This window comes from Balaenoptera acutorostrata, chromosome X, assembly GCF_949987535.1.
Source record: "Balaenoptera acutorostrata chromosome X, mBalAcu1.1, whole genome shotgun sequence".
Taxonomy (NCBI): Eukaryota; Metazoa; Chordata; class Mammalia; order Artiodactyla; family Balaenopteridae; genus Balaenoptera; species Balaenoptera acutorostrata.
In genome coordinates, this window is record NC_080085.1 from 96,754,776 (window position 1) to 96,770,946 (window position 16,171).

Consider the following 16,171-nt stretch of genomic DNA (forward strand, 5'->3'; position numbering starts at 1 on the left):
TGTTAGCTCTTCTCTAAATGTTTGATAGAATTCACCTGTGAAGCCATCTGGTCCTGGACTTTTGTTTGTTGGAAGATTTCTAATCACAGTTTTAATTTCATTACTTGTGATTGGTCTGTTCATATTTTCTATTTCTTCCTGGTTCAGTCTTGGAAGGTTATACGTTTCTAAGAATTTGTCCATTTCTTCCAGGTTGTCCATCTTATTGGCATAGAAGTTGCTTGTAGTAGTCGCTTATGATGCTTTGTATTTCTGCCGTGTCCATTGTAACTTCTCCTTTTTCATTTCTAATTTTGTTGATTTGAGTCCTCTCCCTCTTTTTCTTGATGAGTCTGGCTGAAGATTTACCAATTTTGTTTATGTTCTCAAAGAACCAGCTTTTAGTTTTATTGACCTTTGCTATTGTTTTCTTTGTTTCTATTTATTTCTGCTCTGATCTTTATGATTTCTTTCCTTCTCCTAACTTTGGGTTTTGTTTGTTCTTCTTTCTCTGGTTCCTTTAGGTGTAAGTTTAGATTGTTTATTTGATATTTTTCTTGTTTCTTGAAGTTGGACTGCATTGCTATAAACTTCGCTCTTAGAACTGCTTTTGCTGCATCCCATAGGTTGTGGATCGTCGTGTTTTCGTTGTCATTTTTCTCTAGGTATTTCTTCATTTCCTCTTTGATTTCTTCATTGATCTCTTGGTTATTTAGTAACGTATTGTTTAGCCTCCATGTGTTTGTGTTTTTTACATTTTTTCCCTATAATTTATGCCTAATCTCATAGCGTTGTGGTCAGAAAAGATTCTTGATATGATTTCAATTTTCTTAAGTTTACTGAGGCTTGATTTGTGACCCAAGATGTGATCTATACTGGTGAATGTTCCATGAACACTTGAGAAGAAAGTGTAACCTGCTGTTTTCGGATGGAATGTCCTATAAATATCAATTAAATATATGAGATATATTGTGTCATTTAATGGTTGTGTTTCCTTATTAAGATTCTGTCTGGATGATCTGTCCATTGGTATAAGTGAGGTGTTAAAGTCCCCCATTATTATTGTGTTACTGTTGATTTCCTCTTTTATAGCTGTTAGCATTTGCCTTATGTATTGAGGTGCTCCTATGTTGGGTGCATATATATTTATGATTGTTATAACTTCTTGAATTTATCCCTTGATCATTATGTAGTATCCTTCCTTGTCTCTTGTAACATTCTTTATTTTAAAGTCTATTTTATCTGATATGAGTATTGCTACTCCAGCTTTCTTTTGATTTCCATTTGCATGGAATATCTTTTTCCATCCCCTCACTTTCAGTGTGTATGTGTCCCTAGGTCTGAAGTGGGTCTCTGGTAGACAGCATATATTCGGGTCTTGTTTTTGTATTCATTCAGCCAGTCTGTGTCTCTTGGTTGGAGCGTTTAATCCATTCACATTTAAGGTTATTATCGATATGTATGTTCCTATTACCATTTTCTTAATTGTTTTGGGGTTGTTTTTGTAGGACCTTTTCTTCTCTTGTATTTCCCACTTAGAGAAGTTCCTTTAGCATCTGTTATAGAGCTGGTTTGGTGGTGCTGAATTCTCTTAGCTTTTGCTTGTTTGTAAAGCTTTTGATTTCCCTGTCGAATCTGAATGAGATCCTTGCTGGGTAGAGTATTCTTCGTTGTAGGTTCTTCCCTTTCATCACTTTAAATATATCATGCTACTCCCTTCTGGCCTGCAGAGTTTCTGCTGAGAAATCAGCTGTTAACCTTATGGGAGTTCTCTTGTATGTTATTTGTCGTTTATCCCTGTTGCTTTGAATAATTTTTCTTTGTCTTTAATTTTTGTCAACTTGATTACTATGTGCCTTGGCGTGTTTCTCCTTGGGTTTATCCTGCCTGGGACTCTCTGCACTTCCTGGACTTGGGTGGCTATTTCCTTTCCCATGTTAGGGAAGTTTTGGACTATAATCTCTTCAAATATTTTCTCGGGTCCTTTCTGTCTCTCTTCTCCTTCTGGGACCCATATAATGCAAATGTTGTTGCCTTTAATGTTGTCCCAGAGGTCTCTTAGGCTGTCTTCATTTCTTTTCATTCTTTTTTCTTTATTCTGTCCTGTGGCAGTGGTTTCCATCATACTGTCTTCCAGGTCACTTACCTGTTTTCCTGCCTCAGTTATTCTGCTATTGATTCCTTCTAGTGTATTTTTCATTTTAGTTATTGTATTGTTCATCTCTGTTTTTTTGTTTTTTAATTCTTCTAGATCTTTGTTAAACATTTCTTGCATCTTCTCGATCTTTGCCTCCATTCTTTTTCCAAAGTCCTGGATCATCTTCACTGTTATTATTTCTGAATTATTTTTCTGGAAGGTTACCTATCTCCACTTCATTTAGTTGTTTTTCTGGGGTTTTATCTTGTTCCTTCATCTGGGACATTGTCATCTACCTTTTCATTTTGTCTGTGTTTCTGTGAATGTGGTTTTCGTTCCTCAGGCTGCAGGATTGTAGTTCTTCTTGCTTCTGCTGTCTACCCTCTGGTGGATGAGGCTATCTACGATGCTTCACACCGTTTGTTGAAGAGACATTTTTTTCATTGAATGGTCTTGGTCCCCTTGTTGAAAATCAGTTGGGAGGGTTTATTTTTGGACTTCGAATTCTTTCCATTAGCCTATATGCCTATCCTTATGCCTGCACCACTTTGTCTTTATTACTGTTGCTTTGTAGTAAGTTTTGAAATTTGGCAGTGTGGGTCTTCCTACTTCTTCTTCTTTTCAAGAATTTTCTGGCTCTTTGGGGTACCTTTCAATTCCGTATGAACTTTAGAATTATTAGCTTGCCAGTTTGTATGAAGACCTCTGTTGGATTTTAAAAAAAATTTTATTTATTTATTAATTTATTTATGTCTGCGTTGGGTCTTTGTTGCTGTGCCCGGGCTTTCTCTAGTTGCGGCAAGTGGGGGCTACTCTTGGTTGCGGTGCGTGGGCTTCTCATTGCAGTGGCTTCTCTTGTTGCGGAGCACGGGCTCTAGGCATGTGGGCTTAAGTAGTTGTGGTGCATGGGCTTAGTTGCTCCGCGGCATGCGGGATCTTCCTGGCCCATGGCTCGAACCCGTGTCCCCTGCATTGGCAGGCGGATTCTTAACCACTGTGCCACCAGGGAAGTCCCCATCAGTTGGATTTTGATAGAGATTGTGTTGAATCTATCGTCCAGAATTTGTGAGTTGTATAACATGATCAGAGCTCTGTTTTAAGAAGAGGAACCTGGCAGTACTGTATGAACTAGAGTGAAGAAGGGAAGACACTGGAGACCTTGAGATCACATCGGAAACTGTTATAGTAGTTGAAGAAAATGAGAGGGAGTGAACTAGGAAAAGATAATGAGGGTGGATTTGAGATATACGAAAAGGTTAAATGTCAAGATGACAGGACTTGGGGACTGACTACATATGGGGCCTGAGAAAGAGGGGCGGCATCAAAGATAGCTCTGAGACTTGAAGATAGGCTAATTGATTGGATAACAGTGCTGTTTTTTAAAACTTTGTATTTTATTTTATTTTTATTAAAATTTTTTTATTGAAGTGTAGTTGATTTGCAATGTTTTGTTGGTTTCAGTTGTACAACAAAGTGATTCACATATATATATATATATATATATATATATATTCAGATTCTGTTCCATTATAGGTTATTATAAGATGTTGAATATAGTTCCCTGTGCTATACAGTAGGACCTTGTTGTTTATCTATTTTATATATAGTAGTTTGCAAAAACTTTGTATTTTAAAATGATTTTCAATTTATAGAAGAGTTGTAAAGATACTACAGAGAATTTCTATATGCCCTTCCTTCAACTTCCCGTAGTATTAACATCTTGTATAACCACGGTAAAATCCTGAAAACTGAGAAATTAGCATTGGTGCTTGAACTAAACTATAGACTTTATTCTGATTTCACCAGTTTTTCCACACACGTCCTTTGTCTGTTCCAGGATCCAGTCCAGGATCCCACACTGCATTTGGTTGTTAGGTCTTCTTAGTCTCCTGCATCCATGACAATTCCTTAGTCTCTGTCTTTTATTACCTTGTCAGTATTGAAGAGTAATGATCAGTTACTTTGTAAAGTGTTCCTTATTTGGACTTAACTTGATTTTATTTTTTCAAGATTAGATTTGAGTAATTTTGGCAAAAATACCACAGAAGTGATGTCCTCCCCTTCTTGGTGCATCATATCAGGGGGTACATGATGATATATGTTATTTCTGGTGATGTTAACCTTGGTCATTTGCCAGACTTTTCCACTGTAAAGTTACTATTTTCCCTTTGTAATTAACAAGTACTTTCCATGCAAAAATGATCATCTTTCACTACTAATCAGCATCTATCAATGGTTCTTGCCTACAATTATTGCTGCAGTGTTTGCCAAATGTTAATTTTGCTTCCCTCATGCCTTCTGCCTTTATCAGTTGGAATTCTATTGTTGGAAGAGCTGTCCCTTCTCTCCCATTTTTTGAGGGAGCAGTTAAGCGAGGGAAGAGGTTAGGGAAAGAAGACGGCAAGTTCAGATTTAGGCATGGTAGGCATGAGATACCTGTATAACATACAGATGGAAATATCCAGAAAGCATTTGTTATCTGCATCAAACAACAGTTGAGTTTAAGATGTTGGAGGCAAGCACTATTATTATTTTCTATTTTAGAATGTAGAAACTGAGGTTCAGGGTGAAAACCTGAGGCATAGTGGGAAATAAAACTGGCAAGGCAGCTGAGGGCCACATTGTCTAGAGCCTTAATTACCTGACAGATGACTTTGGACTTTTTTCAGTGACTCACCAGTGCCAATTTAAAATTCGCCAAGAGGGAACAATTGATAATCAGATCCTAGCTCTAGATAGCACTGTGTGCAGCCATAGGGAGCCATTTAATATCCCAAATTAAATAAAATCTAAGTACCTAATGAGTTGTATAGGCCATTGGGAAAAAAGAGGTGTTACCTGGAGTTATTGGAGAAGGCTTTGTGCGGGAACTAGAACTTGCTATGGGCCTGGATGGAATTTGCAGTGAGCGGAGAACAGAAAGGGCATCCAAGAAGGATGATTCTATCAATAGCTCATACTTATTTTATTCCTTACAGTGTGCCAGGCACTGAACTAAGTGCTTCAAGCATTTAATCTTCACCTCTACCCTATGAGATAGTACTGATGTAATTCTCATCTGACAGACGAGGAAACTGAGCCTCGAGAGTTTAAGGATTCTCTCCTTGTAGGCAGCTGGACAAGGGAAGCCAAGTAATATATTAGCACATTATAGTACAAGCATGGAAATAGAACAAGTGTAGTTAGATGAATTGGAAGTTTAATCTAAGCTCTTGCTGATGTAGCTCACAGTAGGGATGGATTTTCTTTTGAGATCAGAATAATTATAGCTACTATGTATTGAGTGCTAGCTATGTGCTAGACATTGTGCCAAGTGCTTTGCTTGCTTTATCTCATTTGATCCTCTCCAAAACCTCGTGAGACATAGGTGCTATTTTTATCCCTATTTTAGAGATGAAAATTCCTCCAGTCTCTTGTCCAAGGTTACAGTGCTGGTGAGTGGCAGAGCCAGCATGTGGACCTAAGTCTGTCTTAACTCTAAAGCTCATAGTCTTAACCACTTAGCAATGCTCCCTATCCTACTTCCATTCTCTTAATAGGGATGAATTTGGCAATGGGACCAGAAAACTTGATGTTTTTAAGCTAAGGTTCTCTGGTCCCTGGATAGTGCTTGCATGTGGACACTGCCAAGTATCTATGCCTTTGTGACTCTCCTTTTTCTATACCTCAGCTGTTGGCCAACCCCGTTCTTTCTTTGGATATAATTCAAACAGGTTAGAATGTGGTCTTTCAAGTCTGGGAACATTCTGGCTTTAAAATGAATTTGCAGTCTTTTTTTTTTTTTTAATTTTTTTTTAAATTTTTTTTTGGCTGTGTTGGGTCTTTGTTTCTGTGTGAGGGCTTTCTCTAGTTGCGGCAAGCGGGGGCCACTCTTCATCGCGGTGCGCGGGCCTCTCACTATCGCGGCCTCTCTTGTTGCAGAGCACAGGCTCCAGACGCGCAGGCTCAGTAGTTGTGGCTCACGGGCCCAGTTGCTCTGCGGCATGTGGGATCTTCCCAGACCAGAGCTCGAACCCGTGTTCCCTGCATTGGCAGGCAGACTCCCAACCACTGCGCCACCAGGGAAGCCCGAATTTGCAGTCTTTTAAATCTATCCTACGTTGATTTTTGAAGCCTGAGAGTTTGTTAGTAGGTACTCCAATTTCCCTTTTGTCTAAATTCTTGAGAGAAGGCTCTTTGTCAGCTCCTTATACTGACAAAAATGGTAATTTCTCAGAAAGAGGTAAACAAGGAATTAATGGGAGGATCGAGGAAATGATGCTTTCCTTTGTTATTTGAAGGGTAAGAAAGAGGTAGCTAAAAGAAGAAAGATGAGAAGGCCACTCTGGAAGAGTGAGTAGGATTAGCAGTGATACAATTTCTTGATTTGGAGATTTAAAATTTTAAAATATTATGAAAACAATCGGGGACTCTTTTTTTCATCCCAGGGTTGTAAAAGACTCAAAACATGGCATCAAAGGTAGAAGCCATCAAGGAAATAACAAGTATATCTGATTACATAAAGATATAAAAACTTCCATACGAAACTACCGTAACCAGAGCTACGACAATGGCAACATGGGAAAAATATTTGCAGTAAATGTCAAATAGTCTGTATTCAATGTCATTAAAATGTAAATAGCTCTTATAACCCAATAAGAAGAAGAACATACTAGTTGAAAAATAGGCAAGGCCACAGATGGTCACATCCCCAAAGAAGAAATATGGCTGGCCAAAAAACGTGTTAGAAAATAGTTTAATATTTCTGGTAATGTGAGACATGCAAATTAAAGCAGTAAAGAGTGTGTGTATGTGTGTGTGCGTGTGTGTGTTGTAGTGGAGGAAAATTAATTTTCCTTCTACCCTTCTAAATTCTTGGCTGAGATCCCCCTGTAATAAAAGACAGAATAACAAGAGGAAAACAAACAGACATTTAATAACTTGTATACCTCCTGTGTTCATGGGAGAGACCCAGGAAAACTGAGTAACTGTGTCAAAGGGCCCAAGCCACCACCTCAAATATCATCTGCAGCTAAAGACAAAAGGGTGGAGGGAGCCAGTTCCTGAAGGTGACCAGGAAAAGCACAGTAAACAAGGGTAAGGTTGTTATGCAGATTTAAGTTGCCGCCTTTTCTATTGATAAGAGTTTCTAGAGATTCAGAGTCATCCTTCTCTTGTACAGAGTGAGAAACACCCTTACAAATGGAGATTTCCTTTATAAATGTAAATGTCTCTTACAGAAAGAGTCTTGTATACTTGATTTTCAGGGCTTCTCCTGTATCTGCTTTTTTTTTTTTTTTTTTAACCAGCTCAAAATAGTCCTTATGCCAAAGAGACGTATTTGGGGGTGGCAAATTCTGCTCCCCTTCAGTGTTTTGCCTTTGAAAAAGTGATAATGACCTATGGGCCAGGCTGTAGCAGAAACACATTGTCGTATGTTGCTGGCGGGAGTATAAATTCAAAGACATTTTCTGGAAGGCAGTTTAGAATTATCGGTTAAAAGCCTTAAAATGTATATTCCCTTTGAAGACCTAGAAATTCTTATTCTACAAATGGAGGCTAAATAGAGAAGGATCTGAAAATTTAGACATAACTTACGTGTGCGACAGGAGGAGACTGGTTGAGTAAATTGTTGCATATCCATATAATTGAATAAGATGAAGCTATTAGAAAATGAGATTGTAGAAGCGTGTTTATTACATGGCGTACGCTCAGGATGCAGTTTGGGACAATGCATGAGGCCACCACGCTGGAGAGATGGACAGGGTCTGGAGTAGAGAAAGCCTTGCCTGCCATGCTAAGGAACTTGAGCTTTTCCTGTAGTTACTGGCCAGCCATGAAGGGATTTTAAAGGGTAGATCAGAGCTGCATTTTAGTTAGATCCCTTTTGCAGCAATGTGTCTGGAGGCAAGAGGCCAGTGAAAATTATTTCAGTGGTCCAGGGAGAGAGAAGATGAGGACCCGAGAGTATAAACATTGGTGAACAGAGCCTAGGACAGACTTTGGGCAGCCCAAGGAATGGATCTTTGTTATGGTGGGTAATGTTTGTAAGCATTCCTCTTTAGGAACCCCCAAATAGTTGGGTGCTCTCATAGGCGGTGGAGCCAAGAGAATTGGAGCTGCAAGGGCTGGGCCTCGGAAGATTGTGTTGCAGGCCAAACACAACTCTCCTGTCCCTCTCTCACTCTCTTTCCCTTTCATTTCGTTTTCCCATCCCTCTTCACTGCTTAACCTGGCTAGCCCCTCAATTAGGATGGTCTTGGTGACTGGCCGTCCTTCCCAACTACATTTCTCATAGTATTACCGCTTCCTCCTGTGAACAAAAATGATCTTCTTTCCGCGTTATGACCATGGGGGTTTACTGAATCTAATGTTCGGGTGGAGCAGAATTTGGCAGGGAGCTGGATATTGATGCCAGTGAACTTGGGGCTGATATGACTGTGGAACAGAAACAGGAACAGGAGTGGGTCAAGCGATGCTGAGAGCTTGGGTAGGGAAGGTGGGAACCTGGAACCAGAGTGGTTCAGAGGTAGAGGATGAACTGGAACAGCTGTTGGTGCCTAGATTAGGTGCTTAGGAAGAAGCTGAATTTTCGAGTTTCTGGGCAAGACACTAGAGAGCCACTCTCTCCTGGGGAAGCTGAGAGCGTGTGGTTTTTGAATGGAACCTGAAGGTTTTTCCAGGCAAAACCAGCCAAACAAGAGTCCAGTTTTGTAAGGATTCAGGAACTGCCAGCACCCAGCAGATCTGGGAATGAAGCAGGTTGGAGCTAAGATGAACCTAACCTGTCTTTAGAGACTGCTGGACTCTGAAATCTATCTGCGTAAATATAATTTGCTGCCCAGGCAGGTTTGTGTTTTGAGATGTCTCGCCTTGTAAGGAGGAGATTTTTGTGTTCTGTTGGGGGGTCAAGGGGCAGGGCTAGAGTCTAAAGAAGAGAAGCCCCCGTGAGGCTGGGACCATGTCAGGTGTGAGGTGGAAAGTGTGTTGATCTGGGAGTTACGGGACCTGGGTTCTTGCCAGAAACCTTGTCAGAACCTTCCCCCTGGATTTCTCCATCTGTAAAATGGAATTTCATAGCAAGGCCCTGCTTACCTCCCAGGCGATGGGTAAGTGGAAGTGCTTTGTAGCGTTCCTCTGTGTGCTCCCTGCCCATGCCCTTTTCTTCAGGTACCTAGCCGGGTGGATGGCAGCATGAACACAAAGTGCCAAGTCGGTGCTGGGATGTGCTCAGATGCCTTCTCATCTTCCCGCCGTCCTTGTTTGTACTTCCAAGTGTCCTCTCTTCCCACCCTATTTGCAGCTTAAGGGATAGTTTAGCTTTCCGTCTGCTAGGCTGAAACAAACGCCAACAAAATTTGGAGGCAGTTGGCAGCCAAAGAAGAGAGCAGGGATATTCGGGCCAAGGCTGGGGGCCTTTGGGCCTCTGAATTAACATGTTATCTTCACTCCTCTCCTTTGGTTAATGGTGATTATGGATGTAGCTCCAGCGTGACAAAGCAGAGAGGTTTAGTGTCATAAACCTATGAAGTTGCCAGAGGAGACTGTGAGTTTACTGGAAAAGGAATAGGATGGAGTTGGGATCCTTTTTTATATAAATTAAAAAAACTTTTTTTTAAAAAATTTTGTTTATTTTTGGCTGTGTTGGGTCTTCGTTGCTGAGCGCGGGCTTTCTCTAGTTGTGGCGAGCTGGGGCTACTCTTTGTTGCGGTGCGCGGGCTTCTCATTGCGGTGGCTTCTCGTTGCGGAACACAGGCTCTAGGCGTGCAGGCTTCAGTAGTTGTGGCACACGGGCTCAGTAGTTGTGGTGTACGGGCTTAGTTGCTCTGCGGCATGTGGGATCTTCCCGGACCAGGGCTCGAACCCGTGTCCCCTGCATTGGCAGGCGGATTCTTATTTTTTTAATTAATTAATTAATTTTAAATTTTTGGCTGCGTTGGGTCTTTGTTGCTGCACGCGGGCTTTCTCTGGTTGCGGTGAGCGGGGGCTACTCTTCGTTGTGCGCGGGCTTCTCATTGCGGTGGCTTCTCTTGTTGTGGAGCATGGGCTCTAGGTGCGCAGGCTTCAGTAGTTGTGGCATGCGGGCTTCAGTAGTTGTGGCTCGCGGGCTCTAGAGCACAGGCTCAGTACTTGTGGCGCACGGGCTTAGTTGCTCCATGGCATGTGCGATCTTCCCGGACCAGGGCTCGAACCCGTGTCCCCTGCATTGGCAGGCGGATTCTTAACCACTGCGGCAGGCGGATTCTTAACCACTGCGCCACCAGGGAAGTCCCTGGGATCATTTTTCAAATCTCCTTTTTTGGTGTGTCTACATGTATCTACTTTAAAGGTTGCTTGAAAAAGATACCCTCTATCCTGGTGTTGGGAATAGACAGGCAAGACGAGGAAGGCCAACGTGCTGGTTGGAAATGACATGGCCGCAGGAAAGTAACTGTTGGCAAACTCAGTTACAGTCAAGACTAGCTGAGCTACCTGAAGAGAAATCAGATCCATGAGTGAGTTGGGACTGGAGGCTTGCTTTCTTCAGTAGGTTTCTGGGCCTCTGGCATAGGGCTGTCGTGGATCAGAACCAGCCAAATGGAGTAGTTACAGGGAAATCGGCCCCCAAGAATCTGCTTATCTCCTCTTGGCTGTGGGTATAGAAAAGTAAGAGTTAACAGTGGGGCCCAGTGTCGCATTTTTGCTTCTCTGTTTTAGCATGTTGGAAGTATCTAGGGTATTCCAGAAGCTCAGGAAGACTGCTGGCATGGCTCTTAGGTGACTCCAGAAGTATTCTTTCCAAGGTGGTTAGGAGCCCCTGTCTGCTTTCTATATACTGTACCTTCTGAATGTAGCCTTTGATGGGCCTGATGCTGGGTAACTATGTACAGCCTCCAACTTGGTCCCTTGCCTAAGGTGAGTAACTTTACTGCTGGGTCAGTGGTAAAGAATACCAGCTTTGTTTCTTTCTTGGACTGCTCCTGACAGGTGGGGTTGAGGAGTGGGGTTAAGTTCATGTTTGGATGATTGAAATTCCAAATTGACAATCCTTATCCCAAACCATTAAGGTCAGATGTATTTCATAAGTCTGAATTTTTTGGATTTTAGAAAGGCAATACAGTGAACGTGTTTTTTTGTTTTTGTTTTTTGGCTGTGTTGGGTCTTCGTTGCTGCGCACAGGCTTTCTCTAGTTGCGGCAAGCTGGGGCTACTCTCCGTTACGGTGTGCGGGCTTCTCATTGCGGTGGCTTCTCTTGTTGAGGAGCTCAGGCTCTAGGTGCACGGGCTTCAGTAGTTGTGGCACGCAGGCTCAGTAGTTGTGGCTCGCGGGCTCTAGAGCGCAGGCTCAGTAGTTGTGGCGCATGGGCTTAGTTGCTCCGCGGCATGTGGGATCTTCCTGGACCAGGGCTTGAACCCACGTCCCCTGCAGTGGCAGGCAGATTCTCAACCACTGCGCCACCAGGGAAGCCCCAGTGAACGTGTTTTACAGACACTCCCAGTGGGGTCTGGGACAGCACCCCGTATTCAAAATACCTTCTTTTTGTGGAAAATGTGTGAATACTCACCATAAATGGAATAAAGTCTGTAAGTAGCCTCGGCTCAGTTCAAGTCATATCTGCTACCAAATTAGTTTTGAAAAAAAAACAAAAAACAGACTTTTGGTTTTTAGAGCTTTTTGGATTTGGCGACTGCAGATAAAGGATTGTGGACCTGCAATTGTCATTGGTTTTGCACTTTTAATCAAATTGATCCACAGGGGAAAGGCCTGTTCTCGATGGATATTTTCTTGGTGGGGTTCTCTGATGAAGTATTGTGTGGGTAATGGACTCCTGGCCGTGTTCCTTTCAAGACCCTTTTTCTTTTCCATTCTTTCTCTTCTTTGTGGCAGGGATTCAAGCAGGTGTCTCAACTTATAGTGATTTTCCTTATAGTACCCTTTCCTCTTAAGTGTAGATTCTGAGAGAACTGAAGGACAGAATATAAAGAATATACTCGTGACAAAGCCAAAGTAGCCCATAATGCAGATAATGTCTGCTCATAAATGCTCACCACAAGAGAGGGACACATATCAATGATTTTGTAAATCCTCACCATTAAGTCACCGTAGGTAAAGTAACTCCATAAACATGAGTTTCATCCTTTTGTCAATCCTTCCTCCTGCTGAATGTCTTTTTTTTTTTTTTTTTTTTTTTTGCTGAATGTCTTTGATCAAACCTTCAGCACATCTGGTTGCCTGGAGTGTTTGAATCTCCTGGGGCATTTGTTAAAATGCGCAGATTCCTGGAACCCCAAACTTCTGGAATCAGCATTCCTAATGGGGGGAGCCCAGGAATTTGCACATTTTATAAGTGCTCTGCAGGGCTTTCCTTGTCCCTCTTGAGAACCAGTGCTTTGGTGCAGTCAGACTGCCACGGCTGTAGGTTTTTGAAGGCTGTAACCCAGGCCTAGTTCAAACCAAGTAGCATGGAACTGATGGTCTCTTAGAAGGGCCAGGTTCTTTTTGTTTGGTTTGAGCAGGGAGACTAGAAGGGGACCCACTTAGTCATGCTTCGAAACAAACCAATCAAATGTGAGGGAGGAAAATAATAATAATAGAAGAGAAACAACTGAAGTTTAATAACATGTATACCTCCTGTATACATGAGGGAGACCCAGGAAAACTGACTAACTCCCCGAAATGGCCCAAGCCACCACCTTAAGTACCATCTCCAGCCAAAGATAAAAGAAAGATGTTGAGTGTTGGTTGGTGGGTAGGGGTGGAGGAGAAGGCCAGTTCCTGGAGGTGACCAGGAAAAGCACAGTGAACAAGGGTAAGGTTGTTAGGCAGATTTAGGTCCTTGCCTTCTCCATTGTTGAGAGTTTCTAGAGATTTAGAGTCTTCCTTCTTTCCCTAGAGGGAGACACCTTGACAAATGGAGATTTTCCTTATAAATGTAGATGTCTCTTACAGAAGAGTAACTTCTACACAGTTTTCAGAGCTTTTCCTATGTCTGTTGTTTCTTAAAAACAGTCAGCCTAAAGTAATCCTTATGCCAAAGAAACAAACTTTGGGGTAGCAAATTCTGCTCCCCTTCAAAGTCAAAGGGAGGTTAAGAGCCGGGGGGTTGGCAATATTGATAGGATCACCAGATAAAATACAGGCTGTCCAGTTAAATTTGAATTTCAGATAAACAATGAATAATGTTTTAGTATATGTATGTTCCATACACTATTCAGGATATACTTATACTAAAACATTGTTCATTGTTTATTTGAAATTCAAATTTAACTTGGCATCCTGTATTTTTCTTTCTAAATCTGGCAAAGCTAGGTATTGATTAACCCACCTTCCCCCATGAGAGGCAAACCAGATGGCATTTGTGTATTTGTCCTATCTCAGAATCCATTTCTACTTGTCCTAGGTTAAAAGCTTGTCGTACTGGCTACTCGTGTCATGCTGAACTTGAAGAATTGAAAAATTGAGTCTTCTAGAGGTTAAGAGGAAGTGTTTTAGAGGCTGAAATGGCTTAAGAAAAGCTCTCCCCATCTCCTACCTCTCCACCAATTACTTCTTCCGCTCTCCATCCATCTCTTTCCCTCTCTCCCCGACCTACCCCTTCCCCATCACACACACACACACACACACACACACACACACAGCTGGAACAGACAGGCACACATAGATGCATGTGCAAACACAAACATGTTTGAAACACCACTTGCTTGTCTTTTAAAGTCTTTTATGTTACATTTTCTGTGTAAGAGTTTGGTTATTAATTATTATTATTATTATTATTATTAAAATAACACTGTCTCACTGTGTCCATCATTTCTCTTGATAACCATACTTAATTTTTTAATTAATTATTATTATTATTATTAAAATAACACTGTCTCACTGTGTCCAGCATTTCTCTTGATAACCATACTTAATTTTTTTTCCATTGCAGATCTTTCTCCTGGCCTGCCCTCCATGTCCGGGAGCTGTCGTCGTCTTCAAGTAAGGGGAGATTGTTTTTCTGTTGCCATTGCTGAACTGCTTTGTCTGTTTGATAACAAAGGATGATGAACACATTGCTTGTTACTGCCTTGAACTTGCAATGCTTTGTGTCTGGGCTTCCCAAGGGACAAAAGTCTTCAAGGGTCCAACATGAAACAGACAAATGTTGTATGTGGAGATTTGCCTTTGTGCTTTTGTCAAGCCCTGACAGATCCTTTTTAGCGATTCTTTGTGGTGGTGTTTTATGGCCAAGACATTCCCCCCTTGGAAGATGGCCGCCCTCGTAAAGTTTCTCTTGAGTATGTTGGGGGCCAGACAGCTCCCCTCCTTTAGCGAATCTTTGTACTGTGGTCCTGCTGCTCTACTGAGGATACTTTGAAGGACATTGTTTTGTGTTTTTATGTGTTTTTTTTTGTTGTTAAAGTGCAAATTAAAGTGAGGAGAGAAAAATATCACCTTATTACAAGTCCTGACTTTCTTTAAAATAGAAAGCATCAGATCCATTAAAGTGTATTGCAGGCAAATCATGTTTGTCTGAAGGCAAGTTTGCTTAAATGAAATTCTCAAGAGTCCCGGAAGCCTCATTTTAACCACGAGTTGTGACCACCTCATTTATCAAACCTTTTATTAGAGTTGCTAATGAGAAGCTAAATCGACCCAATTAATTTTGTCTCTTTCCCCCTTCTCTGGCCCCCATTTTGGAGCTGTTTCTGAGCAGGGAAATGGCTGCAAGCCAGAGAGAGGGGGCAAAAAGTAAAGAGCCCAGCAGATCCTTAGATAATTGAGAGTGGTGTAAATGGCTTTCTGATTTAGTTAAGTCGTTAAAGTGTTAGGTAGGGGAAAATATACCCTATTTGCTGCTTCAGATAGCTCCTTGGAATAGCCACTTAGTCTCTTGCCTAAGGTGAATAACTTTCTGCTTGATGAGGGGTAATGGATCCTGATTTCATAAGCTCTTACTTGGACAGCTCCTAAGCGGAAGGTGTATTTAACCCTGTTTGCCCCCCTTGATTTCCCAAAATGGGCTCAGTTTTTCAGTGTAATGTTTTAAAAGTAACATTTATTGGTTTTATTTCATTATTATGAGAGTAACAGTTCTCATTATAGAAAATGCAGAAACATAAAGAAGAAAATAAACACCACCCCTAATCCTACCAAGAGATTATTTTGGTTATTGCCTCTCTTTTTTCTTTTTTTTAATTTTAACAAGCAGAGACCACATTTAGTTTTTTTACTGTATCTTTTCTAAATTTAATTCAATTTATGTGTGTTTGTACATATAAAATACATAAATATAACTGCTGGATTTATTTTTTTATAGTGGTCCTTTTTACCCTGTCCTTTTCCTTGTTTGGTTTGTCCCTTGCCTCTACCTTTCCACATCATCCCTGTATATTACCAAACCAGTATGTATCCTTCCATATTTTTCTCCATGCTCACAGGTATACACACACACACACACACACACACACACACGGGTTTTGGAATGTTTTGTTGTTTTTGTTAATTGTTTTACAAAAATAGAATTTTATATATACTTTAACACATCCTACTTTTTTCATCTCATGAAAATCTATCAAAGCCTCTTCGTACGGCTCTTATTCTTTTAAAAGAATGGAAAATATTTCATGGATGCACAATTTATTTAGCTATTCCCCTACTAATGAACATTTACATTCTTTCCAGATTTCGGCCACTACAGTCAATGCTGAATTAAACATCATTGTGCTTATGCCCTTATATACTGGTGCTTTCAGTTTATACACACAGACACAAATGTTTATATATAAATAAATATTTGTTACCATATTGATTTACAAAAACAGGCTGTTATAATTCACTTTTCCCTTTTATATGTAACATATGAGATTATTCTTTGTTTCACATCCCTACCAGCATAAGGTTTTATGGTTCTTTTATAATTCTGACAACTTAATGGATGTATTTCCTTGGCTACTAATGCATTTTGGTTTTGTCTCTCTCTCTCTCTCTCTCTTTTTTTTTGGTCCAATTGGATTTTCTCTTTGAATTATCTGTTCATATTATCTGCCCATTTCCTAGGGGTTATTTATATTTTTCTTAACCTGTAAGGCCTCTTTGTGTATTTTGGATATTGGC

The 16,171-nt window shown here is 40.9% G+C and overlaps 1 protein-coding gene across 17 annotated transcripts in view; it reads left to right on the forward strand.

Moving 5' to 3' along the window:
- Positions 1-16,171, forward strand: part of TMEM164 (transmembrane protein 164) — a 162,914-nt gene that overhangs the window by 59,221 nt on the left and 87,522 nt on the right. For 16 of the 17 annotated variants that reach the window (XM_057538762.1, XM_057538763.1, XM_057538748.1 and 13 more), the window contains one exon: positions 14,004-14,053. In XM_057538762.1, coding sequence (XP_057394745.1) covers positions 14,004-14,053 — 50 coding nt within the window. Of the gene's footprint in view, positions 1-7,172; positions 7,193-14,003; positions 14,054-16,171 lie in introns of those variants that run through there. The other variant, XM_057538760.1, reaches the window with a different exon arrangement.